Genomic DNA, 24,730 nt, shown 5'->3' with positions numbered 1-24,730 from the left:
TCGTGAAACACACAGTATTGCAATTGAGGGACAGGCTGGATGGACTACAGGGTCTTTACCTGTCTGTGTTCATAAGTTCCAGAAGTTTAGTTCAGGGGGCTCATTAGGGTTCCGTGCACTTGTAGGGTAGGGCTTTGCAGCGCTTGATGTGGTGTTGCAGGGAGGTCCTTAGTTTGTGGTCTAATTCTGTCCTTTAACCAGGAAAGATCTTCAAACTGCAATCTCTCCGGTTCTGAGTGAAGTCATGTGCCACAGATGTTTCACCCACCTATTTGGGGTGTTACTTGGTCACATTGGAGAGTTGCATTTTTGCAGCCAACAGTTAAATTGGAGTTAGCCTGCAAACTCCAGAAGGTGTTCACTCTCCACTAGGCATGCACTGCAGTCAAGGGTTTTGTGTGCAGGAATTGCAAGGACTGTCGTGTGATCTCTGACATTTCTGATTACTTCCAAGCATGTTATTGATCTGGCCACAGTACCTCCAGTATTCAACACCCCACCACACTAATGAGGGGTGTAATTTTTGGGGTGCACTACGCTCAGTTGTAGTATCTTGAGCTGGCCATTGTATATTCTGCTGATGCTGTTTATGAAAGAAAGAACTTATATTTATATCGTGCCTTTCACAATCTTAGGACATCCCAAAACACTTTACAGAGGTAATGACAACATATAGTGTTGGTTGAGGGATAAATATTGTCCAGACCCAGAATCACAGAACTGTTAAAGCACAGAAGGAGGCCGTTCAGTCTGTCATGTCTGCGCCGGCTCTCTGAAAGAGCAAGTTACTTAGTGCCGCTCCCCCGCCTTCTCCCCGTAACCATGCACGTTCTTCCTTTTCAGGTAACAATCCAATTCCCTCTTGAATCTGCCTTCACCACACTGTCAGGCAGTGTATTTCAGATCCTAACCACTTGCTGTGTGGAAAAAGTTTTTCGTCATGTCACGAATGTTTCTTTTGCGAATTACCTTAAATCTGTGCCCTCTTGTTCTTGATCCCTCCACTTTGTCTTGATCTCTCATGATTTTGAACACCTCTATCAAATCTGTTCTCAACCATCTCCAAGGAAAACAGTCCCAACTCCTCCAGTCTATTCACGTAACTGAAGTTCCTCATCCCTGGAACCATTGTTCTCATGAACCATTTCTGCACTCTCACCAATGCCTTCATATCATTCCTAAAGTGTGGCACCCAGAATTAAGCACAGTACTTCAGCTGAGGCTAAACCAGTGTTCTATACAAGTTCAACATAACTTCCTTGCTTTTGTACTCTCTGCTCCTATTAATAAAGCCTAGGATACTGTATGCCATATTAACTGCATGCTCAACCTGCCACCTTCAATGAGTTATGCACATATAAACCCAGGTCCCTCTGCTCCTGCACCCCCTTTAGAATTGCACCCTTTATTTTATTTTGTCTCTCTATGCTCTCCCTACCGAAGTGAATCACTTCCCATTTCTCCACATTGAACTTCATCTGCCTCTTGTCCGCCCATTCCACCAACCTGAATATGTCCTTTTGAAGTTCTACACTATCCCCTCACAGTTCACCCTTGCTCTTCTTGGAATGGTGCCAGAGGATCTTTGACATGTATCTCAAGAGGGCAGATAGGGCGTTAGTTTAACATCACCTCTGAAAGATGTGAGGTTTCTGATTTCATACCACTCTATATTCCTTGTGTTGTGTAGCCTAGGTCCTTTTTCAGCTTGCATTGTCCCTTGACTGGCATGCAAATATGGTGCAAAGTGTCCAAAATTGTTTACTGGTGATCAGTTGGGAAGTGTGGGTGCAGTTCCAGTGTTGGCCAGATACTGGGGGAAGTGTTTTATTTAGAGTAAGTGAAGCAGATCACGGTGGAGGCAGAATTTGCTTTCCAATCATTGGAAGGATATAATCTGGCCTCTTTTGAGGAATTGACCTCGCCTAGTAATGCCAATCTTATGCCAGGTTTGGAATCCATATATAGTGAATGCAACTGGGACATCTCAGCTGTGCCATAGGAATGTGTCAGTGGGCCCTGAGGGATTTTCAGTGAGATGCAGATTTGCTTCCAGATGATAGTGTTTTATTATAAGACGTTTCTGGCTTGCTCCAGGGATCTGTGGAGGGCAGCTTCTACAGTGGGGTTTGCTGACCAGCCCTGGACTTTAATCTCAGCCCTGTGTTGTGGGGGCATTGCTGGCAAATGAATGTATGGCACAGTTCGAGTGCAAGATTGCTGAGGAAGTTGTGTGGCCAGTTGTGGCAGTGTGCTAGGGCCTGTGGGGCCTACAACAGCCCAACTATGTGGACAAAGCTTAGGACCAGGCCTCAGCCGGAGCTGCCCTTGACGCAAGCTCATGACCGCCAGATGTTTACTAATCACAATTAAAGTGTTAGATTGGTGAAGTGCTGTTAATTGAAACTTCGTTGTTTTGACAGAATGGCCCTGAGTTGCTGCCACGGATGGAAATGCTACTGCTGCTGACTAGGGTCATTGCCACAGGCTCACCACGACTCCAGGTAAAAGCTGCATCTTCCGTGAGGCACAGGATCAGAGTTTTCTGCTCTTTATTTGCTGAATCAGTGCATTGTATTTGTATTAGTGATGGAATTTTTTTTTTGTCCACTTGCACTTTATTTCAGTAAGTTTGCTTTTTGACCGGGATTTTTTACTGCCTTGCACCGGTCTCAGTTGTTTTTTGATCCAGGATATGGTGGATCTCCATTCTGGCTGAATTGCCCTGGACTTTGGCCAGTGCTAGTACACAGCATCGACAGCTCAAACTGTCTCCATCCGCTCCTGATTTGTATCCAGTGATACTGCTGTGCACACTATCTCGTGTACATCATTTTCCACCTGGGCTGCTGTTGTAAACAGTGGCACTCCAAAAAGTCTGTTTGGGCTTTCGTTTCTTCTCTGTCCACATTGGAGAAGCTTTTTCCTTTAATGCAGTACCCAACAGACAGCTTGTGATTATTATCCTAGGTGATGGGGATTAGAATTGGGAAGAAAGAACTAACTTGCATTTACATAGTGCCTTTCATGGCCTTTGGTTGTTCCAAAGTGCTTTGCAGCCAGTGAAATATTCTGAAGTGTAGTCATAGAATCGTATAGCACAGATGGAGGCCATTTGGCCCATCGTGCCTATGCTGTCTCTTTGGAAGAGCTGTCCAACTTAGTCCCATCCAAGCTTTTTCCAGATAACTCTGCAGATTAGTCGTCCAGTTGTCACTGTTGTAATGGAGAAAACACAGGAGCCAATTTACGTACGAGATCCCATGAAAAGCAGTGCGATAAAGAGAGAGTCATAGAGACATTTAAGGCATAGAAGGCAGCCATTCGGCCCATCGAGTCCATGCCGGCTCCCCTGCTCAATCCCCATAGCCATTCAATTTTATTTCCTTCAAGTGTCTATCCAATTTCCTTTCAAAATCATTGTCACTGCTTCCGTCACCATTAGCAGAGTGTTCCAGGCCATTACCACTCACTACATAATAAAGTTGTTCCTCACATTCCGCCCACATCTCTTGCTCAAAACCTTGAATCTCTGTCCCCTAGCCCTTGCACCATCAGTTAAAGGGAACAGTCTTTCCTTGTCTAACTTATCTAAACTTGTCATAATCTTCCACACCTCTTTCAAATCTCCCCTCAATCTCCTTTGCCCAAGGGAGAGCAACCCCAGCTTCTCCAACCTAACCTTATAACTAAAAATCCCTTATCTCTGGAACCATTCTGGTAAATCTCCTCTGCATCCTCTCAAGGACTCTCACATCCTTCCTGAAGTGTGGTGACCAGAACTGGATGCAGTACTCTAGTTGGGGCTTTACCAGAGCTTTATAAAGATTCAACATAACTTCCCTGCTTTTGTACTCTATGACCGGACTTTTACGTTGAGGCGGTATTCCCGCCCGCCAGCTAAACAGTCAGGGGTGAGCCTGCCTCTGCCAGGCCTGGAAGCCACGCAGCAAGTTTGTGTGGCCCAGGTCCTCAATTGGTCTCGGTCAGGACCAGATATACTTTTTCAATGATGTTAGTTGAGGGATAAATATTAGCCAGGTTCACCCTTTGACATCCTGCTGTTCTTTCAATAGTGCCTTGGGACCTTTAATGTTCAGTTGAGTGGCCAGTTGGGACCTAGAGTTCAACTCATCTAAAAGACAGTAGCACTCCCTCAGTATTGCTGTGAAGTGTCAGCCTAGATTATGTATTCAGGTCCCCCTAGAGTTGGGTTTGAGCCCATGACCTTCTGACTCAGTGTAGAAACTAAGCCAAGGGAACAGTGTGAATGGATTAAAAACAAGAAATGCTGGAACCACTCAGCAGGTCTAGCAGCATCTGTGAAAAGAGAAGCAGAGTTAACGTTTCGGGTCAGTGTCCCTTCTTCGGAGTGTGAATGGATGCTAGTTTTGAAAGCTTTTAGGTATAGTTTGTGTAAAATGAGAAACTTTATTCCCAATCAGAGGTTTCTGGCTACAATGAAGCTAGATTGAAAGAAAGCATTTGGATCCTGGTTTTTTTTTTTGAGAAATAATTAAATTCTATCTCTGTTTTCTAGGTACTGGCTTCAAATACGCTGACATCTTTGTGTGCCAGCAGCAGTGGTGAAGTAGGATGTGCGTACGCTGAACAGGAGGAGGTTGATGTCCTGTTGCAAGCTTTGCTGTCGCCATGTTCTGCAGTACGAGATGCTGCTCTAAGGGTAAAGAAGCTTCCATAAATATTTTACATCAATTAACGGAGAAATGCTGGCGGAGATTAAAATTCTCATCCTTGTATTCAATTTCCAACTATGGCCTCACCACTCTCTGTCTCTGTCCTGGTAGACCCATTGTTTCAGCCTGTTCCTGCCCCACTGAACATATTTCTTCCTATCCTGACTGTATCTTTTCTCCCCTGGTCTAATCTCTTCCCACCTACATCTGTGACTCTTCTGTTGCCCTAAGTAATTTCGACAATTTCCAGTTTCCTCGCCCTAACCGCCTCCTCTTCACTATGGGCGTCCAATCTCTACACCTCCATCACCCACCAGGACAGTTGGAGGGCTCTCCGTTTCTTCCTTGAACAGAGTCCCAACTAGCCCTCATCCACCACGACCCTCTTCCGCCTGGCTGAACTTGTTTTCATATTGAACACTTCTCCATCAACTCCACTCACTTCCTCCAAGTGGAAGCTGTTGCTATGGGTACCCGTATGGGTCCTAGTTATGCCTGTCTATTTGTGGGATATGTCGAACATTCCTTGTTCCAGTCCTACTCAGGCCCCCTCCCCCAACTCTCTTCCCAGTACATTGATGACTATTGGTGCAGTTTCCTGCCTTCACTCAAACTGGAAAACTTCTTCAACTTTGCTTCCAATTTCCATCCTTCTCTCACCTTCACATGGTCCAAATCGAATGCTTCTCTTCTGTTCCTTTACTTCTCTGTCTCCATCTCTGGGGATAGGTTGTCCACTGATATTCATCATAAGCCCACCGACTCCCACAGCTACCTTGACTACACTTCTTCATACCCGGCCTCCTGAGAGGACTCCAATCTGTTCTCAGTTTCTCCGTCTCCAGCGCATCTGTTCTGATGATGCAACCTTCCACAACAGCGCTTCTGCTATGTGTTCCTTTTTCCTCAACTGAGGATTCCCTCCCACTGTGGTTGACAAGGCTCTCAACTGTGTCCAACCCATTTCCTGCACTTCTGCCCTCACCCCTTCCCCTCCCTCCCAGAACTGCAACAGGGTTCCCCTTGTCCTGACTTTCCACCCAACCAGCCTTCACATCCAAAGGATCATCCTCCGCCATTTCCTCCACCACCTAACACATCTTCCCCTCCCCACTCCTGTCAGCATTCCGAAGGGAGCGTTCCCTCTGTGACACCCTGGTCCACTCCTCCATCAGCCCCGACACCTCGTCCCCTTCCTATGGCACCTTCTCATGCAATCGCAGGAGGTGTAACACCTACCCTTTTACCTCCTCTCTCCTCACTATCCAAGGCCTCAGACGCTCCTTCCAGGTGAAGCAGCAAATTACTTGTACTTCTTTCAATTTAGTGCTCACAATGCTGTCTACATTGGGGAGACCAAATGCAGATTGAGTGACCGCTTTGCAGAACTCCTCCACTCAGTCTGCAAGCATGACCCTGAGCTTCTGGTTGCTTGCCATTTTAATTCACCATCCTGCTCTCTTCACATTTCTGTCCTTGGCCTGCTGCAGTGTTCCAGTGAGTTTCAACGCAAGCTCGAGGAACAGGACCTCATCTTCCAATTAGACACTGTACAGTCTTCTGGACTCGACATTGAGCTCAACAATTTCAGAGCATGACCACCATTTTTTAATATATTTATTTTACTTTTTTTAACTTGTTTTGAATGTTTTTGCTTTTGGACAGAGCTGTTCATTATTCTGCCATTAATGCTCTCTTTGGACTAATAGTTTGTCTTTTACTACAACTATTAGCACTCCCTTTGCATTTTGTTCTGTGACATCCTTGTCATTTAATCTCTCCTGTCCTCTACCCTATCCCACATCTTCCCTTTTGTTTTTCTTCACCCTGCACACCCCCCCCCCACCCCGCTTCACTTGTTCAAAGCCAATTACATTTCTAACTTTTGCCAGTTCTGCTAAAAGGTCACAAACCTGAAATATTAACTCAGTTTCTCTCTCCATAGATGGTGCCAGTCCTCCTGAGTATTTCCAGCATTTCCTATTTTTATTTCAGATTTCCAGCATCCACAGTGTTTGCTTTTATTTTTATCTATTGCTTTCCCTTCATCGACCTTCTCCGTCGGCTTCCAACAATTTCACTTCAATAGTATTTTGGTTGTAAACCACCTTAGAACATTCTGAGGTGGTGAAAGGCACCATACAAATGCAAGTTCTTTCTTTCCAGGGAACTGGCAAGGTTGGGGTTTCGGGTGGGTCTCCTTGGAGAGGAGGGGGAGGCAAGGGTAGATCTTCCTTGTGGGGCTGGGAGGAACACTCCTCCTTCTCCGAACCGTGCAAAGGAAAGATTTAGATTAACCAGGAGACTTTCAGACAAGCTGAATAGCAGGGCTGCAGTACTGCAGATGCATATTGTTTATCTGCTGTACATACTTCTGTTCAGTGTGAAAGCCGAGGTGACTTCCTTGCTCAGGCCCTGGCTAAAATTGATGCAATAAAACCCTGATTTCTATAGGTTTATAACCTCATTTTTAACTGCCCATACGCGCAGGTGGAGAGGCTTAAAATTGACCACGGTGCTGGATTTCAGTCAACCAGATGGACTTTAAGTAGAGTATTGAGCGGAACGTGGAGAGGCAGAGAAGTTATGGGACGGAATTCCAGAGTTTGGTGCCTAGGTGTCTGACGGCACAACTGCCAATGGTGGGGCAACAGGAGGGGAGGATGGACAAAATGCCTGAGTCACTTTTGTGTGCGAGTTTAAGCAAATAAAGAAGAGTTTACCACTGGCCTGTTTTCCTCAGTCTTTGAGGTTGAAGCTGTAGATGCAGAGAATTTTCCTGATCTTAAACCCGCCACTGTTTCTCACCCCTATCTGCTGTGACTTGGAGGCATTTTTCAACCACTGTTGTTTAATGCATTCACAACTGAGTGCTGCATTCTGTCATTAGTATTAGGAGCATGGTCCAGAACAAGGCCTCATAAAACAGAATGGGGAAGGATCATCCAATCCATTCATACTGTTGAGTGTTTTGGTTGTCTTTGGCAATATTTTGAGAACGACCAGATGACCAGTAGAGAAAGACTTGCATTTATATAGTGCCCTTCACTACCTCAGGACATCCCAATGTTCTTTGGAGCCAATTAAATACTTTTAAATTGCAATGTAGGAAGAGCGGCAGTCAATCTGTTCACAGCAGGGTCCCACAAAGAGTGATGTGATAATGTCCTGATAATCTGTTCTGGGGATTTTAGTTGAGTGATAAATATTGGCCAGACCACAGGGAAGGACTCCTCTGTTCTTTGAAATAGTGCCATGGGATTTTTCATGCCCACTTGAGAGGGCAGTCAGGGCCTCACTTTAACATCTCCTCCAAAAGATAGTACCTCCAAAAGTGCAGCACGGCCTTGAATCCACAACCTTCTGACACTGATACGTGAGTGTTAATACCACTGAACCATGGTTGAATTCTGGTCCTGTACTTTTCTGTGCTCGCTTGATGTGATAATGTGGATGATGAATTTCTCTCGAAGAGTGAGGCAGGCTGTATAAATGTTCGAAGTTATCTTGTATCTCTGACTGTATTGTAGGGACTGCTGGAGATGAACATGGTGTTGCCCACCCCAGACAGTGATGAGAAGAATGGATTGAACCTATTGCGCAGACTGTGGGTTTCCCAGTTTGATGTGGATGAGGAGACCAGATTGCAGGCTAAAAAGTAAGGAACCAATTAATTGGTGAACTACTGAGAAATTTAACAATTTGTTTTTTCGGAAATCTTAAAGGAGTGTCAATGTTCATAGCCCAATACTTCCTTATTAAATGCTAAATGTTACACCCAGGCAGGACCGGAACCGATGTCCTCACAGGGGCATTTGCTAGTGCTGTTGAGGAGGATTTAAACTAGAATGACAGGGGGATGGGAACCTGAGCGGGGAGACTGAGGAGGAGAAAACAAGGATAGAAACGAAAGACAGGAAACAAAAAGGCAAAAGTGGACGGCATAGAAGTCAAAGGCAAGAAACAAATAGGGCCATGGTGTGAAATAATGCTAAGATGACAGGGAATGTTAAAAATACAAGCCTAGAGGCATGTGTCTCAATGTGTGGAGTATTCACAATAAGGTAGGCGAATTAACCACGCGTATAGATGTAAATGTAACGATATAATGGTAATATGGAGACGCTCACACTACTCCCCACCCCGCCTGCTCATACACACCCTCCCGCCCCCCGCCCGCTCGCTCGAGCTTCCCCCCGCCCGCCCGCTCGAGCTTCCGCTCGGCCCGCGCTCTTCCCCCCGCCCGCTCGGCCCGCGCTCTTCCCCCCCCCGCCCGCTCGGCCCGCGCTCTTCCCCCCCGCCCGCTCGGCCCGCGCTCTTCCCCCCCGCCCGCTCGGCCCGCGCTCTTCCCCCCCGCCCGCTCGGCCCGCGCTCTTCCCCCCCGCCCGCTCGGCCCGCGCTCTTCCCCCCCGCCCGCTCGGCCCGCGCTCTTCCCCCCCGCCCGCTCGGCCCGCGCTCTTCCCCCCCGCCCGCTCGGCCCGCGCTCTTCCCCCCCGCCCGCTCGGCCCGCGCTCTTCCCCCCCGCCCGCTCGGCCCGCGCTCTTCCCCCCCGCCCGCTCGGCCCGCGCTCTTCCCCCCCGCCCGCTCGGCCCGCGCTCTTCCCCCCCGCCCGCTCGGCCCGCGCTCTTCCCCCCCGCCCGCTCGGCCCGCGCTCTTCCCCCCCGCCCGCTCGGCCCGCGCTCTTCCCCCCCGCCCGCTCGGCCCGCGCTCTTCCCCCCCGCCCGCTCGGCCCGCGCTCTTCCCCCCCGCCCGCTCGGCCCGCGCTCTTCCCCCCCGCCCGCTCGGCCCGCGCTCTTCCCCCCCGCCCGCTCGGCCCGCGCTCTTCCCCCCCGCCCGCTCGGCCCGCGCTCTTCCCCCCCGCCCGCTCGGCCCGCGCTCTTCCCCCCCGCCCGCTCGGCCCGCGCTCTTCCCCCCCGCCCGCTCGGCCCGCGCTCTTCCCCCCCGCCCGCTCGGCCCGCGCTCTTCCCCCCCGCCCGCTCGGCCCGCGCTCTTCCCCCCCGCCCGCTCGGCCCGCGCTCTTCCCCCCCGCCCGCTCGGCCCGCGCTCTTCCCCCCCGCCCGCTCGGCCCGCGCTCTTCCCCCCCGCCCGCTCGGCCCGCGCTCTTCCCCCCCGCCCGCTCGGCCCGCGCTCTTCCCCCCCGCCCGCTCGGCCCGCGCTCTTCCCCCCCCGCCCGCTCGGCCCGCGCTCTTCCCCCCCCGCCCGCTCGGCCCGCGCTCTTCCCCCCCCGCCCGCTCGGCCCGCGCTCTTCCCCCCCCGCCCGCTCGGCCCGCGCTCTTCCCCCCCGCCCGCTCGGCCCGCGCTCTTCCCCCCCGCCCGCTCGGCCCGCGCTCTTCCCCCCCGCCCGCTCGGCCCGCGCTCTTCCCCCCCGCCCGCTCGGCCCGCGCTCTTCCCCCCCCGCCCGCTCGGCCCGCGCTCTTCCCCCCCGCCCGCTCGGCCCGCGCTCTTCCCCCCCGCCCGCTCGGCCCGCGCTCTTCCCCCCCGCCCGCTCGGCCCGCGCTCTTCCCCCCCGCCCGCTCGGCCCGCGCTCTTCCCCCCCGCCCGCTCGGCCCGCGCTCTTCCCCCCCGCCCGCTCGGCCCGCGCTCTTCCCCCCCGCCCGCTCGGCCCGCGCTCTTCCCCCCCGCCCGCTCGGCCCGCGCTCTTCCCCCCCGCCCGCTCGGCCCGCGCTCTTCCCCCCCGCCCGCTCGGCCCGCGCTCTTCCCCCCCGCCCGCTCGGCCCGCGCTCTTCCCCCCCGCCCGCTCGGCCCGCGCTCTTCCCCCCCGCCCGCTCGGCCCGCGCTCTTCCCCCCCGCCCGCTCGGCCCGCGCTCTTCCCCCCCGCCCGCTCGGCCCGCGCTCTTCCCCCCCGCCCGCTCGGCCCGCGCTCTTCCCCCCCGCCCGCTCGGCCCGCGCTCTTCCCCCCCGCCCGCTCGGCCCGCGCTCTTCCCCCCCGCCCGCTCGGCCCGCGCTCTTCCCCCCCGCCCGCTCGGCCCGCGCTCTTCCCCCCCGCCCGCTCGGCCCGCGCTCTTCCCCCCCGCCCGCTCGGCCCGCGCTCTTCCCCCCCGCCCGCTCGGCCCGCGCTCTTCCCCCCCCCCGCCCGCTCGGCCCGCGCTCTTCCCCCCCCCCCGCCCGCTCGGCCCGCGCTCTTCCCCCCCCCCCGCCCGCTCGGCCCGCGCTCTTCCCCCCCCCCCCGCCCGCTCGGCCCGCGCTCTTCCCCCCCCCCGCCCGCTCGGCCCGCGCTCTTCCCCCCCCCCCGCCCGCTCGGCCCGCGCTCTTCCCCCCCCCCCGCCCGCTCGGCCCGCGCTCTTCCCCCCCCCCCGCCCGCTCGGCCCGCGCTCTTCCCCCCCCCCCGCCCGCTCGGCCCGCGCTCTTCCCCCCCCCGCCCGCTCGGCCCGCGCTCTTCCCCCCCCCCGCCCGCTCGGCCCGCGCTCTTCCCCCCCCCCGCCCGCTCGGCCCGCGCTCTTCCCCCCCCCCGCCCGCTCGGCCCGCGCTCTTCCCCCCCCCCGCCCGCTCGGCCCGCGCTCTTCCCCCCCGCCCGCTCGGCCCGCGCTCTTCCCCCCCGCCCGCTCGGCCCGCGCTCTTCCCCCCCGCCCGCTCGGCCCGCGCTCTTCCCCCCCCCCCGGCCCGCGCTCTTCCCCCCCCCCCCGGCCCGCGCTCTTCCCCCCCCGCCCGCTCTTCCCCCGTTAATGTAATTATAGTGATTAAGTTTCTGAAATCTTTATACCTAACCTGCAGATGTGTGTAGGATAAACAGTATGTAAAGAATATAATGACGTGCAGTAATAATGTTTCACTACGTCATGCGCACCATAAACTCCTAGAATTGCAAATCTGTGCTGGTTTAGCTTACTGAGGATGTTGCAGTCGGCCTTAGCATCCCTGGGCTGGGGAGGAGAGAAATCGAGTTCCTGCTCCTGATCATCTAGTGACTTGTGCTAGAAAGTGTGCGTAAGTAGACAGGAGGTGAAGGCAGGACTGGACTGGATGTGATGCTTCCCATGGTTGCAGCCCTGCCAATACTTGGTGAAAGCTCACACCTGAAGATTGGCCACGTCGAGGTACTGGAGGGTGCCTGACGCCTGTGGTGTCATTCGGTTGGTGTTGATGCCTTTAGAAGAGGATTAAATTGCCAAAATGAAATGGTGCCACTAAGGGTTTCCTGTTTCCACATCTGGCGAATTACATCTTGAAGCTGCCCACACTGTCTGTCTAACCCTGCTCTTTTCTTTTTAGGTTGTGGGATGCCATGGGGCTGGAGCTGCAGCCAAATCTCTGCTCATGGCTGATTAAGGATGTGATATATCATGAGGATGCAATACGTCAGGCAGGAGCAGCAGCGCTGTCTAATGCGGTGGCACAGTATCAGCACCAGGCTGCTGAAGTGATGGCCAAGCTGATTGAAATTTACCAGGAGAAACTTTATGTAAGCTCGCTTTGGAAAAGTGTGAGGAAAACAATGTTAAGGTTTTCTGGGCAAATTGGAAGCAAAGGTTGTTGGATTTTCTTCATTGCTGATTGGGGTATGGAAAGAAATGAGCAGGACAATTGATTTGTGTGTGTGGCTAGTTCAACGGAACATGCAGAAGGGAATTTACATTCTCAGGTAGAAGAAGCTTATACAGGACGGGTGGTTTGCGCAAAGCCAGAAGAAGTATAATTGGGAGAGAGAAGCATATCGAAGAGCTAAAACTTGTGGCTAGTCAAGAGACGGAAGGATCAAGGCAAAGAAGAAAATGTAAATTCAATGTGACGTAGCACAAAGGCGTTGAAGATCAAGTTTAAATGTTTTATTATTTCTAATACTTTTTGCATAAACTTTTAGAATTGGAAAAGCAAGAAGATAGTTTAAAATATTGATCTTAATTTCAGCAAAACATGGCCACATGGAAGATGGACAAAAGAAGGAATTAAGATTTAAAGTTTCACAGAAGATTAAACCGTGTCACTGTATAGTGCAGAGGTCAAAGATTGTGGGAGCTGTTTAATGTCGACATTAGACTGCAGTGCATATAAATTTCTAGTTCTGTAGACTACAGGGGGAAAACTGTTTGGAAGCTCTCTTTTTCGCTCTCTCTTGCACTTATTCATTCTTTTGCACACTTGTTATTTTACTTGTGTGGCAATCAGTTCATGGTAATTGCTGATAAATCTAACTGTTTTGTTTTGTTTTGTTCAGAGGCCACCTCCAGTGTTGGATGCCCTTGGTCGAGTAATAAGTGAATCTCCTCCTGACCAGTGGGAAGCCAGGTACTATATCAGAGGATTTGGTGGTGAAAGTTGGCTGAAGTGCAGTGCTTTTTCTTTTCCTCCATCTTCTCTCCTTTCTCCCCTTCTTGAACCCTCCTGTACTCTGATCGTAGGAGCTCAATCTGAGCTGGAATTTTTCTTGAATAATTCTTGGGATGTGAACATTGCTGGGAAGGCCAACATTTTTATTGCCCTTGAGAAGGTGTGGTGAGTAGCCTACTTGAACTGCCAGTCTGTGTGGTGAAGGTATTACCACAGTGCTGTTCAATTGGGAGTTCCCAAATTTTGACCCATCGACCATAAAGAATCAGCAATACGTGTCTTAAGTCAGGATGGTGCGTGACGTGGAGGTGATGTGTTCCATCAGTACAAGCTTCCTTCCAGTATCTCCTCTAAATGACTCTTCTTGTGTGACCAAGGTAGTGTCTGTGGGTAAGATATTTGACTGGAAAGGGAATTGTTGCTGAGCCCAATCCTTGCCATTTTCTGTACATGTCCATTGGTCCATGTTGGAAAGTGAACATGATCGAGCGGACAGACTTGTTATACTTCTCCCTAAACCAGAGGTGGTGATGAGGCTGTTTTTCGCATTCTGGCTGCTTTCCCTTTTACAAGACCAACTAACACAGACAATGAAAAGTAGGAACTTCTGGCATGCTTGGCTTAGTTCTGCACCAGTTACATTTACCCACTAGACATTCAGGGAAGTGTACAGTTTTATTTAAACTGGTTTGGTAGTAACTGAATATTTGGGGGAATGCATATATGAGGAAAGTTTAATGTAGTTTATAATGAAGAGCTCCTTCTTTTAAAGGTGTGGGATTGCTCTGGCTTTGAACAAACTTTCCCAGTATCTCGATGGATCACAGATCAAGCTGCTCTTCCAGTTCTTTGTACCTGAAGCCTTGAATGACCGTCACCCCGAGGTCAGGAAATGCATGTTGGATGCAGCTCTGTCTGCTCTGAACACCCATGGAAAGGTAGGTCTGTCTGTTCTCCAAAGTAACCGTACCTTTTGTGACTTGAGTTATACTGGATCCATTTTGTACAATCTTCATTGAATAACTAGTTCCTGACACATTACTGTCTAGACTAGCGCATCAAGAACAGGCACTTCAGAGATATTGTAGGCAACAGTGGAGCCATACACCTGCAACAGAAACATTAGGAACAGCTTTCAGTCGTAGCTCAGTTGGCAGCACTCTTGTCTCTGAGTCAGAAGGTTGTGAATTCAAGTTCCACTCTCAAGGACTTGAGCATAACAATCTAGGTTGACAGTCCAGTGCAGTACTTCAGGAGTGCTGCATTGTCAGAGGTATTGTTTTTCAGATGGAACATTTAAACGAGGCCACATCTGCCCCTTCATGTGACCAAGAGCAGGGGAGCTCTGACCAACGTTTGTCCTTCAGCCAACGTCACCTTTTTTGAAAAAAGTGTTTATCTGGTCATTATATGGCTGTGGGATCTTGCTGTACATAAATTGGCTGCAGCCTTTCCCGCAATACAGCAGTGATAACATTTCAGCAGTATTTAATTGGCTGTGAAGTGCTTTGGATTGCCGTGAGGTTGTGAAAAGGCACTATATAAATGCAGCTCTTTGCATTCATTCAAGGAAGTAGTACAAAGAAAGATGGTTGTGGTTGTTGGAGGCTATCACCTTAAACATTCACTACCTCCACCACCAGCGCACAGTGGCAGCGGTGTGTACCATTTACAAGATACACTGCAGCAACTCGCCAAGCCTCCTTCTACAGCACCTTCCAAACCTGCAACCTCTACCACCTAGAAGGACAAGGGCAGCAAACGCATGGGAACACCACCACCTGCAAATTCCCCTCCACGTCACACACCATCCTGACTTGGAACTATATCGCTGTTCCTTCACTGTCGCTGGATCAAAAACCTGGAATTCCCTAACAGCCCTGGGGTGTACCTACACCAGATGGACTGCAGCGGTTCAAGAAGGCAGCTCAGCACCACCTTCTCAAGGGCAATTAGAGCAGTGATGCTCACATCCCATGAAAGATTTTTTTTTTAATTGTCTATCCTCCAGCTGTTTTTAAGGAGTAGAGAGTACCTCAAGTGATCTGGACAAGTGGGACTTGAGTTCTGTAAATTATAGACTAGTTAATTTGATGGGAGGGAAATGCTTGACTGTTTTACTGGAAGTAAAGCATGGAATAGAATCAATGGGACATTCCTCAATGCATTGCAAATATTTGAGAAATCAAGTGCCAGTGGTTTCAGTAACTTGGAATTTCAAGAAACATCTTGCAAAATTTAGCATGTAAGGCTTATAAAGAAAGAATTGATGGAAGTCGGCTAGTGGATAGTAAACTGACTTGTAAACCACCCGACTATCAGGCCTGCTTTTTTGGCCAGTAAGGCCCAGACCGTTGGACCCTCTGTTATTGCTTTCAAAAACTTCCTAAATGCTCCTCTTCGATTATTCCTTTAGCTTCTCCACAAATCTCCTCGCTGGTCAGTACCCTTCATCTTCATGAAATGCTTTTAAGATGTGAGGAGTATTTTTCAAATGTAAGTGGAGTATAGAAGAGTCTCGTGCTCATTGTACATTGTCTGTTTGAAGGAATGGGCCAAACGGTGTGTTCGTTTATCTACATTGTTTAAACATGTAGCTGACTTTCCCGACTATTAACAATTAACATTTTTGGGTTTGTTTACAGCATATTGAAATCAGGCTAATGATTTGCAAGACTTGTCACTAATCATTTTGGTGACCTGTACTGCACCTTTTTCCCTGTAGGATAACGTCAGTTCGCTCCTGCCCGTATTCGAAGAGTTCCTGCGGAATGCCCCTAATGACGCTAGTTATGATGCCGTGAGACAGAGCGTGGTCATTCTCATGGGTTCACTGGCAAAGCATTTGGATAAGAGTGATCCGAAAGTGAAACCCATTGTGGCAAAGCTCATCACTGCCCTCTCCACACCATCTCAACAGGTACTGAATTCTAGTGTGTCAAAAGACTCTCAGAAATATACAGATAATCGGATATTCCCTTGGCTCAATGGTAGCAGTCTTGCCTCTGAGTCAGTGGGTTGTGGGTTCAAGTCTCCCTCCAGAAGCTGCAGCACATAATCTAGCCTGACATTCCAGTGCAGTTAAACCAAGGCCCTCTCAGGTGGGTGTAAAAGATCTCCTGGCACTATTTGACGTGGAGCAGGGGATTTCTCACTGTTGTCCTGACCAATATTTATCCCTCAACCACCATCACTGAAAGAAAGATAATCTGGCCATTATGACATTCCTGTTTGTGGGAGCTTGCTATGTGCAAATTGGTCGCTGCATTTTCTACATTACAACAGTGATTCAAAAAATACTTAACTGGCTGTAAAGCGCTTTGGGACATCCTGTGGTCATGAAAGACGCTATATAAATGCAAGTTCTTTCTTTGCTCCGAATTCTTGCTTTGGTGAATTAATATATAAATAGATGTTATGTAAGCTTTTATTGCATTTCTGACTCACCTTTTGGACCCAACCCACTCTGCATAATTCTAAGCTCTCTTTTTTCTTAAGGACAGAATTTTTTAATAGAAAATATTTGAGTGGCAGACAGCTCCCAGAATGTTTAACTGTTACCCGGTCACTGGGCTGAAGTGAATGTTCTTGGTGCTGCAGGTTCAGGAGTCAGTGGCCAGCTGTCTGCCTCCACTGGTTCCTGCCATCAAAGATGACGCCACTGGGATGGTTCAGAAGCTGCTGCAGCTACTGTTGGAGTCGGATAAATATGCTGAGCGGAAAGGGGCAGCATATGGGCTGGCGGGGCTGGTGAAAGGACTGGGCATCCTCTCCCTGAAGCAGCAGGAAATAATGGTAACGTTGACAGATGCCATTCAGGACAAGAAGAACTTCCGGAGGCGGGAAGGTGAGATGAACATCTGTTTATTTCTAAATTTAAAGCTCTGAGCTCTGCACTGAATAATGACAAGGTGATGTAGAGACAGCAATACCACCCACAACATCAAAGGCCTTTGCAAGCTGGTTAACTTCAGATTTTTGGTTCCTCGCTCATTTATTTTTCATATGCAAGTAATCATCTAAACAGCAGTGCAAACAGCAGGGATACTGCCCTGTAAAATAATTGATCTTTGGTTCTCCTCACTCCTGTTGTGTATACAGCGCTATTCTGAAAAGTTTGGTCCATTTGACAGTAGTTCCACTCTCAGCTGACCAGAGAAATCATATTTTGTTTGCATCTTTGCTTTTCAAGTAATCCAATACATTCTATTTTTTTTTTTGGTATGGCATAAAGGGTAATTTCAGTTTGCTTTCTCCATATTTGGTATTTTCCAGTGCATTGCCCACCAGTTTTGGGACATGTTTAATATCTTTCACATTTAAGTTTGTTGAAGTCCTACTGTGGCTCCATCGATCAGAGACCATCTCTGAATGAGACAGACATGGGTGAGCAGAGAACTGATTTAAAAAAAATTGTTCAGAGATATGAAGGAGTTTCAGGACAAATAACAAAAGATTAGTTACACTGCCTGGTAAATTGGTAACAAGGGTCCCAAATCTAGCATTAGAAGCTGAAAGGGGCAAGTTAGAATTTTCTTTACATAAAGAGTTATTAGAATATGGAATGTATTAAATGGCTGTTGACGCTGATTTGATCATTAGAGAAGTATTAATGGATTCCAGGAAAATAGCACTACAGTAGTTGGCTGTGGTGGGAGTTAACAGTGGCACAGACACAATGGGACAAGATGGCCACCTTCCCTGCTTAAGTTTCTGTGAACCTATGCACTAAGTCTCAAAAGGCTGTGTTTGCTGACAATGCAACCACTAGGTGGCGCAGTACTTGCACATGCACAAATGCAGACTCTTCAACTGGAACGTCAGTGTCTGCGACGTTCAGGCAGCTGCCAGAATTAAAGATGGCGCTGCTCAAATTATCACAGGAAATGCTTATGATTAGATTGCTCTAGCAAACTAACCTTACATTAAGTTGGATGGAAGCCCAGTAATATACTAGTATGTAGTTATAGGATACTCATTGTAATCCTCCGATCCATTTAATATTCTAGTAATCCTATTAAATGCAAAATGAATTTTATGATTGCATTTCCATTGGAAATCGGGCAGAGTATAAAATGTGCTGCCAATTCTTTATTGTGATTCGATTATATGACTGACCAGGACTGATTTCACTTGAACGCAGCTACTAGCTCCCGCCCCAACGGCCGCTCCCGCCGCCCCCAGCAACTTGCTTTCTCCCCCTCCCCACTGGCCGCTTCCCCCCCCCCTCTGCCGCTCGCTCCAGACCTCGCTGCTCCCCCTGACTACCCTGACCGATGTTCCCCTCTCCTCGGCACCCGGCTCTCCATTCGCTCGCTCCATGCCGCGCTGCTTCCCTCCTCTCAGCCATTCGCTCCCACCTTTGATCAATCTCACCTTTGAGCGCCACCCGAAGAAGCAAGGGGTGATGGGGCGACATAGGAGTGAGTGGCCGAGAGGAGGGAAGCGGCGCGGCATGGAGCTAGCGGCTGGTGGGGCAGGGTGGGGACCGGAGAGCGAGCGACCGAGGAGCGGGGAACAATTGGCCAGGGGAGTGGAGGGGAAGCAGCGAGGTTCAGAGCGAGCGGCTGAGGGGGGAGACCTCCAGCCTCAAAGTCTCCCATTCAGCCGCTTCCTCCAGATGAGTGACCTGTATTGTGTACGTGCGAAGATGGACCAGGCGCGGATACGCAATGACATTGGCGCTGCGCGGTGATGTCATCCCGCGCATGCGCCACTTAGCCCTGGCAAGATGTAGCTGCACATGTGCAGAGCTCGGCACACTTTGATGACATCAGCGAGCCGCTGCGTTGTCAGAAATCACTTTGATCTCGAAATGGGTTTCTCTTGCACTTGATCTTATCCACTGACCAGTACCGTAGAAACAATTTCAGTGTTCCAAATTAAGCTGCAGGTCTAATTATAAATGTTGAATTCATTGAAAGGATGCCTCGGACAACTTCCCCTGATACCTAGGACTAATCTCTAGGTAACTCTAAATACAGGCAAGAGCAAAGCATTAGGCCTAACTATGCTTCACAAAATCCGGTGCTTGCTATTGTCCCTGCTTTTCACTTGCTTATTCAGCATTGGTATCCTTCTAGGTGTCAGCAGAAGCATTTACTCTTGATTCCTTGATTAGGTGCTCTGTTTGCCTTTGAGATGTTATGCAATATGCTGGGGAAACTCTTCGAGCCGTACGTGGTACATGTACTCCCTCACTTGCTGTTGTGTTTTGGTGACGGAAACCAGTACGTCCGAGAGGTCAGTGCATCATGCATTCATATCTAAACTATATAAAAATGGCTTTCTGTAAGTTGTCACTGTTTTGTAGATAGTGAATAAAGATGAAGAAAAAGTTTGCTTATGACAGATAAATACAATGGAGAACTAGGCTAAATATAGAAGGTTCAGGGGCAAGTGAAAAAGCAAATAAGAGAAGCAAAGAGGGAGTATGAAAAGAGACTGGCAGCTAACATAAAAGGGAATCCCAAAGTCTTCTATAAGCATATAAATAGTAAAAAGGTTAGTAAAAGGATGAGTGGGACCAAAAAGGGGATTTACGCATGGAGGCAGGCGGCATAGCTGAGGTGCTAAATGAATACTTTCCATCTGTATTTACGAAGGATGAAGATGCTACCCAGGCCACGGTGAAAGAGGAGGTAATTAATATACTAGAAGGATTTAAAATTGATGAGGAGGAGGTATTAGATAGGCTGTCTATACTTAAAGTTGATAAAGCACCAGGAGCGATGAAGGAAGTGAGAGTGGAAATTGCAGAAGCACTGGCCATGATTTTCCAGTCTTAGCTTCAGGCAGTGCCAGAGGATTGCAGAATTGCAAATGGTCACACCCTTGTTCAAAAAAGGGTGTGAGGTTAAGCCCAGAAACTACAGGCCAGTCTGTTTAACTTCGGTGGTAGGGAAACATCTAGAAACAATAATTCGGGACCAAACTAATACTCATATGGGCAGATGTGGGTTAATTAAGGAAAGCCAGCACAGATTTGTCAAGCGAAAATAGTGTTCAACTAACTTGCTGGAGTTTTTTAATGAGGTAACAGAAAGGGTTGATGGGGAAAATGCTGTTGATGTGCTGTACATGGACTTCCAGAAGGCATTTGGTACAGTGCCACACAACAGACTTCGAACAAACTTATAGCTCATGGAATAAAAAGGGACGGTAGCAATATGAATACGAAATTGGCTGTATGACAGGAAACAAAGTAGTGATTAATGGATGTTTTGTGGGCTGGAAGAAGGTTTGTAGCGAAGTTCCCCAGGGGTCAGTGTTGGGACCCTTGCTCTTCCTGAGATATATGTATATATGTACACTAATGACCCAGACCTCGGTGTACAGGGCACAATTTCAAAATTTGCAGAAAATTAACTTGGAAGCATTGTGAGCTGTGAGGAGGAGAGTATAGAACTTCAAAAGGACATAGACAAGTTGGTGGAATGGGCAGACAAGTGGCAAATGAAGTTCAATGCAGACAAATGTGAAGTGATTCATTTTGGTAGGATAAAGGGTACAACTCTAAAGGAGGTGCACTGAAGCAGAGGGACCTGGATGTATATGTGCATAAGTCATTGAAGGTGGCAGGACAGGTTGAGAGCATGGTCAATAACGCATACAGTATCTTAGGCTTTATTAATAGGGGCATAGAGTGCAAGACCAAGGAGGTTATGTTGAACTTGTATAAGACACGAGTTTGGCCTCAGCTGGAGTATTGCGTCCAGTTCTGGGCACCGCACTTTAGGGAAGATGTGAAAGCATTCGAGAAGGTACAGAAAAGGCATGAGAATGGTTCCAGGGATGAGGATCTTCAGGGATGATGGCAGATTGGAGAAGTTGGGACTGTTTTCCTTGGAGAAGAGAAGGCTGAGAGGTGACTTGATAGAGGTATTCAAAATGAGGCGGGGTGAGGACAGAGTAGATAGATAGAAACTGTTCCCGTGCATGAAAGGGTTGAGGGCACAGATTTAAAGTAATTGGCAGCAGAAGCAACATGAGGAAAAACGTTTTCACGCAGCAAGTGCTTAATGTCTGGAATACACTGCCTCGGAGTGTGGTGGAGGCAGTTTCAATCGAGGCATTCAAAGGGAATTAAACTGTTATTTTTATTTATTTATTTAGAGATACAGCACTGAAACAAGCCCTTCGGCCCACCGAGTCTGTGCCGACCAACAACCCATTTTAATACTAATCCTACATTAACCCCATATTCCTACCACATCCCCACCATTCTCCTACCACCTACCTACACCAGGGGCAATTTACAATGGCCAATTTACCTATCACCTGCAAGTCTTTGGCGGTGGGAGGAAACCGGAGTACCCGGCGAAACCCCACGCAGACACAGGGAGAACTTGCAAACTCCGCACAGGCAGCACCCAGAATTGAACCCGGGTCCCTGGAGCTGTGAGGCTGCGGTGCTAACCACTGCACCACTGTGAAAAGGAAGAATGTGCAGGTTACGAGGATAAGGCAGGGGAATGGCACTGGGTGAATTGTTGATTCGGTGAGCCGGTGCAGACGCGATGAGCCAAATGGCCACCACCTGTGTTATAATAATTCTGTGATTCTGTATGCATAGCCTGTGTCATTCAGTGTCCAAAATAAAACCCGAGTTGAGTCACTCTTGTTAACTATGTAAACATTACAGACAAAATAACCTCAGTAGTTTTCCTTTTGGGAAAATGTTATAAACTGCGTTCCACTGTTAGCTTCACTCTACTGCTCTCCAGTCATATCGACATCTACAACTTGTTTTCCCCACAGGCGTCTGATGACACTGCAAAGGCTGTGATGCGTAATCTGAGCGCACACGGTGTGAAGCTTGTTCTGCCATCACTCCTGGTCGCTTTGGAGGAGGAGTCTTGGAGAACTAAAGCAGGTATTTGTCAAAACACTGAGGAGCCATTTTAATTGTATTTGCATGCCAGAAACTGGGCAGATAGTTTGTTAAAATCATCCAGGTTACCTCTCTGCCCTGGAGCAGTTACCAATTTTAACCTCGGCTGAGAAGACAGCAAGGCCACCCACCCAAAAAGAGCCTTTCTCTTCCATGTGGATGTTGGGTCCCAATGACATCAGTGGGATGCAACTGGAATTTTAACTTGACTGCCTATGTGGGAAGCTGCAGTATCTGTCCTACCAGGTAAAGATGTTGGGGAAGAGAATCAGAGCTAGAAGAGGCCCAAACGGGTAAGTAAGTTTTCTTTTTCCTTTCCCTGTGGAACCAGGAGATCAGTAGTGTTCCTCCAGGCCCCATAAGGTACTCTGTTAATGTTTCAGGTCTGTGACCTTTCATCATCGTGAGTTCTGATGAAAGGTTGCAGACCAGAAATGTTAACTGTTCCTCTCCACACAGATGCTGCCAGACCTGCTGAGTATCACCAGCATTTTCTGTTCTCATTTGCCTCCATAAGGAGCTCTTGGGCCTCCCCCCACCCTGAGATCATGAGATGAACCCCAGCAGCTGATCCCGCTACTCACCTGGTGTCAGCGGGCAGCCATTGTACTGCACAATTCTCTGCTGCTTCCTGCTGTCTTGTGGCCAGGAACAGGTGGGAGCACTAGGTGAGTTTATAACTCATGCCATTGCCACACCCACCCAAAACTCACTCAAGTTATAGTCGGGGTGTGAGATTTTGTTCATATCTTGGTTTCTCAGGTGTTTTTCATGTTAAATGCAAATCAGTACTGGAGATGAGGAAAATGTTGCCAGTTCTGTTTGAGTACGTCTGACTTTGTTGGTATTTAGACAAATCTGTGTCCTAGATGCATCCTTGCACTGAGTATCTGTTTCTGTACCTTTTAGGTTCGGTTGAATTGCTGGGTGCCATGGCGTACTGTGCTCCCAAGCAGCTGTCATCCTGTCTGCCGAGTATCGTGCCCAAGCTGACCGAAGTACTAACTGACTCACACGTGAAGGTGCAGAAGGCAGGACAACAAGCCCTGCGGCAGATTGGCTCCGTCATCAGGAATCCTGAGATCTTGGGTGAGTTTATCATACAAACCACTGCACATAGGAAATGGACAACCTATGCTATTCATCATTTACAATGCTTCAGATAATACATTTCTCGTCCAAGGTTCATTCCTGCTGGAAATTTTCTCATGCTGCACATTGTAAAACAAATTTGTTCAAAAAGCACAGGACTATATCCTGTCTGGGACATTGTGAGTCAATACTTTCAGTGCTATCTTGGGCAGGTCATGTTTTCTCAAGCTGCATATATGACCTAATTTAGAACTGCACCTTCTGGGCTTAATTTCTCCTTCCCCTGAAGGCATTGGTCTTCACACGCATGTATTATTTTTCCTTTTATAGAAAGTGTAAGTTAGAAGTGAACACTTGGAATCATAGAAATTTACGGCACAGAAGAAGGCCATTCTGCCTGGCTGGCTGAGAAAGAGTTATCGAGTCTTCTCCCACTTTCCAGCTCTTAGTCCGTAGTCTTGTAGGTTAAAGCACTTCAAGTGCATATGCAAGTACTTTTTAAATGTGATGAGGGTTTCTGCCTCTGCCACCCTTTCAGGGAGTGAGTTCCAGACCCCACCACCCTCTGGGTTTGAAAAAAATACTCCTCAACTCCCCTCTAATCCTCTACCAATTAATTGAAATCTGTGCCTTGTTTTTGACCTCTCTGCTAAGAAGAACAGGTCCTTCCTATCCATTCTATCTAGGCCCCTCAAAGTTTTATACACCTCAGCTAAATCTCCCTTCAGCCTCTGCTGTGCCAAAGAAAACAACCCTAGCCTATTCAAACTTTCCTTGTAGCTAAAATTCTCCAGTCCTGGCAACCTCCTTGTAAATCGCCTCTGTACCCTCTCTAGTGCAATCATCTCCTTCCTATAATGCAATGACCACTACTGTACACAGTACTCTAGCTGTGGCCTAACTAGTGTTTTGTACAGTTCTAGCATAACCTCCCTGCTCTTATATTCTGTGCCTCGGCTAATAAAGGCAAGTATCATGTATGCCCTTTTAACCACCTTTATCTGTCTATCCTGCACCCTTCAGGGTTCTGTGGACATGCACGCTAAGGTCCCTTTTTTCCTCTACGCTTCTCAGTAACATACCAATTAGAGTATATTCCTTTGCATTGTTTGCCACCCCCCCCCTCTCAAATGCATTGCCTTACCCGTCTGAGAATTGAATTCCATTTGCCACTTTGCTGCCCACCTGACCAGTTTACAGCTTTCTTCCTCACTATCAACCACACGGCCAATTTTTGTACCATCTGCAAACTTCTTAATCATGCCCCCAAAATTTAAGCAGCAAGGGACCTAATGCAGCCTTCCAGTCACAAAAACACCTGTCAACAATTGCCCATTGCTTCTTGCTACTAAGCCAATTTTGGATCCAGCATGCAACTTGCCCTGGGAACTCATGGGCTTTTGCTTTTACTTTTCTGGCCAGTCTGCCATGTGGGACCTTGTCAAAAGCCTTGCTAAAATCCATGTCAGCTGTATCAAACACAGTACCGTCATTGAGCTTCCTTGTTACCTCCACAAATAAAATAATTTCAAGTTAGTCAGACCCGACCTTCCCTTAACAGGTTCATGTTCTCTGTCCTTGATTAATCCATGCCTTTCCAAATGATAATTATGTTCCTCAGAGGTTGACCCTCACCGATGTTAGGGTGACTGGCCTATAATGAATCGGTCTATCCCTTTCTCCTTTTTTTGAACAAAGATAGAACATTAGCAGTCCTCCAGCATCATCCCTGTGGCCAGAGAGGATTAGAACACAGTGGTCAGAGCCTCTGCTATTCCTCCCT

General features: G+C 48.9%; 1 protein-coding gene across 1 annotated transcript in view; it reads left to right on the top strand.

Moving 5' to 3' along the window:
• gcn1 (GCN1 activator of EIF2AK4) overlaps window positions 1-24,730 on the top strand; it is a 160,775-nt gene that overhangs the window by 63,793 nt on the left and 72,252 nt on the right. The window contains exons 27-37 of the mRNA XM_068055358.1: window positions 2,424-2,504; window positions 4,541-4,684; window positions 8,228-8,355; window positions 11,907-12,096; window positions 12,850-12,920; window positions 13,735-13,900; window positions 15,688-15,882; window positions 16,563-16,809; window positions 19,084-19,205; window positions 21,723-21,837; window positions 22,765-22,944. Of these exons, the coding sequence (XP_067911459.1) occupies window positions 2,424-2,504; window positions 4,541-4,684; window positions 8,228-8,355; window positions 11,907-12,096; window positions 12,850-12,920; window positions 13,735-13,900; window positions 15,688-15,882; window positions 16,563-16,809; window positions 19,084-19,205; window positions 21,723-21,837; window positions 22,765-22,944 (1,639 nt within the window). The remainder of the gene's footprint in view (window positions 1-2,423; window positions 2,505-4,540; window positions 4,685-8,227; window positions 8,356-11,906; window positions 12,097-12,849; window positions 12,921-13,734; window positions 13,901-15,687; window positions 15,883-16,562; window positions 16,810-19,083; window positions 19,206-21,722; window positions 21,838-22,764; window positions 22,945-24,730) is intronic.

The sequence above is a fragment of the Heterodontus francisci genome, chromosome 23 (genome assembly GCF_036365525.1).
Source record: "Heterodontus francisci isolate sHetFra1 chromosome 23, sHetFra1.hap1, whole genome shotgun sequence".
Taxonomy (NCBI): Eukaryota; Metazoa; Chordata; class Chondrichthyes; order Heterodontiformes; family Heterodontidae; genus Heterodontus; species Heterodontus francisci.
This window is presented reverse-complemented; position numbering and strand designations above follow the sequence as displayed.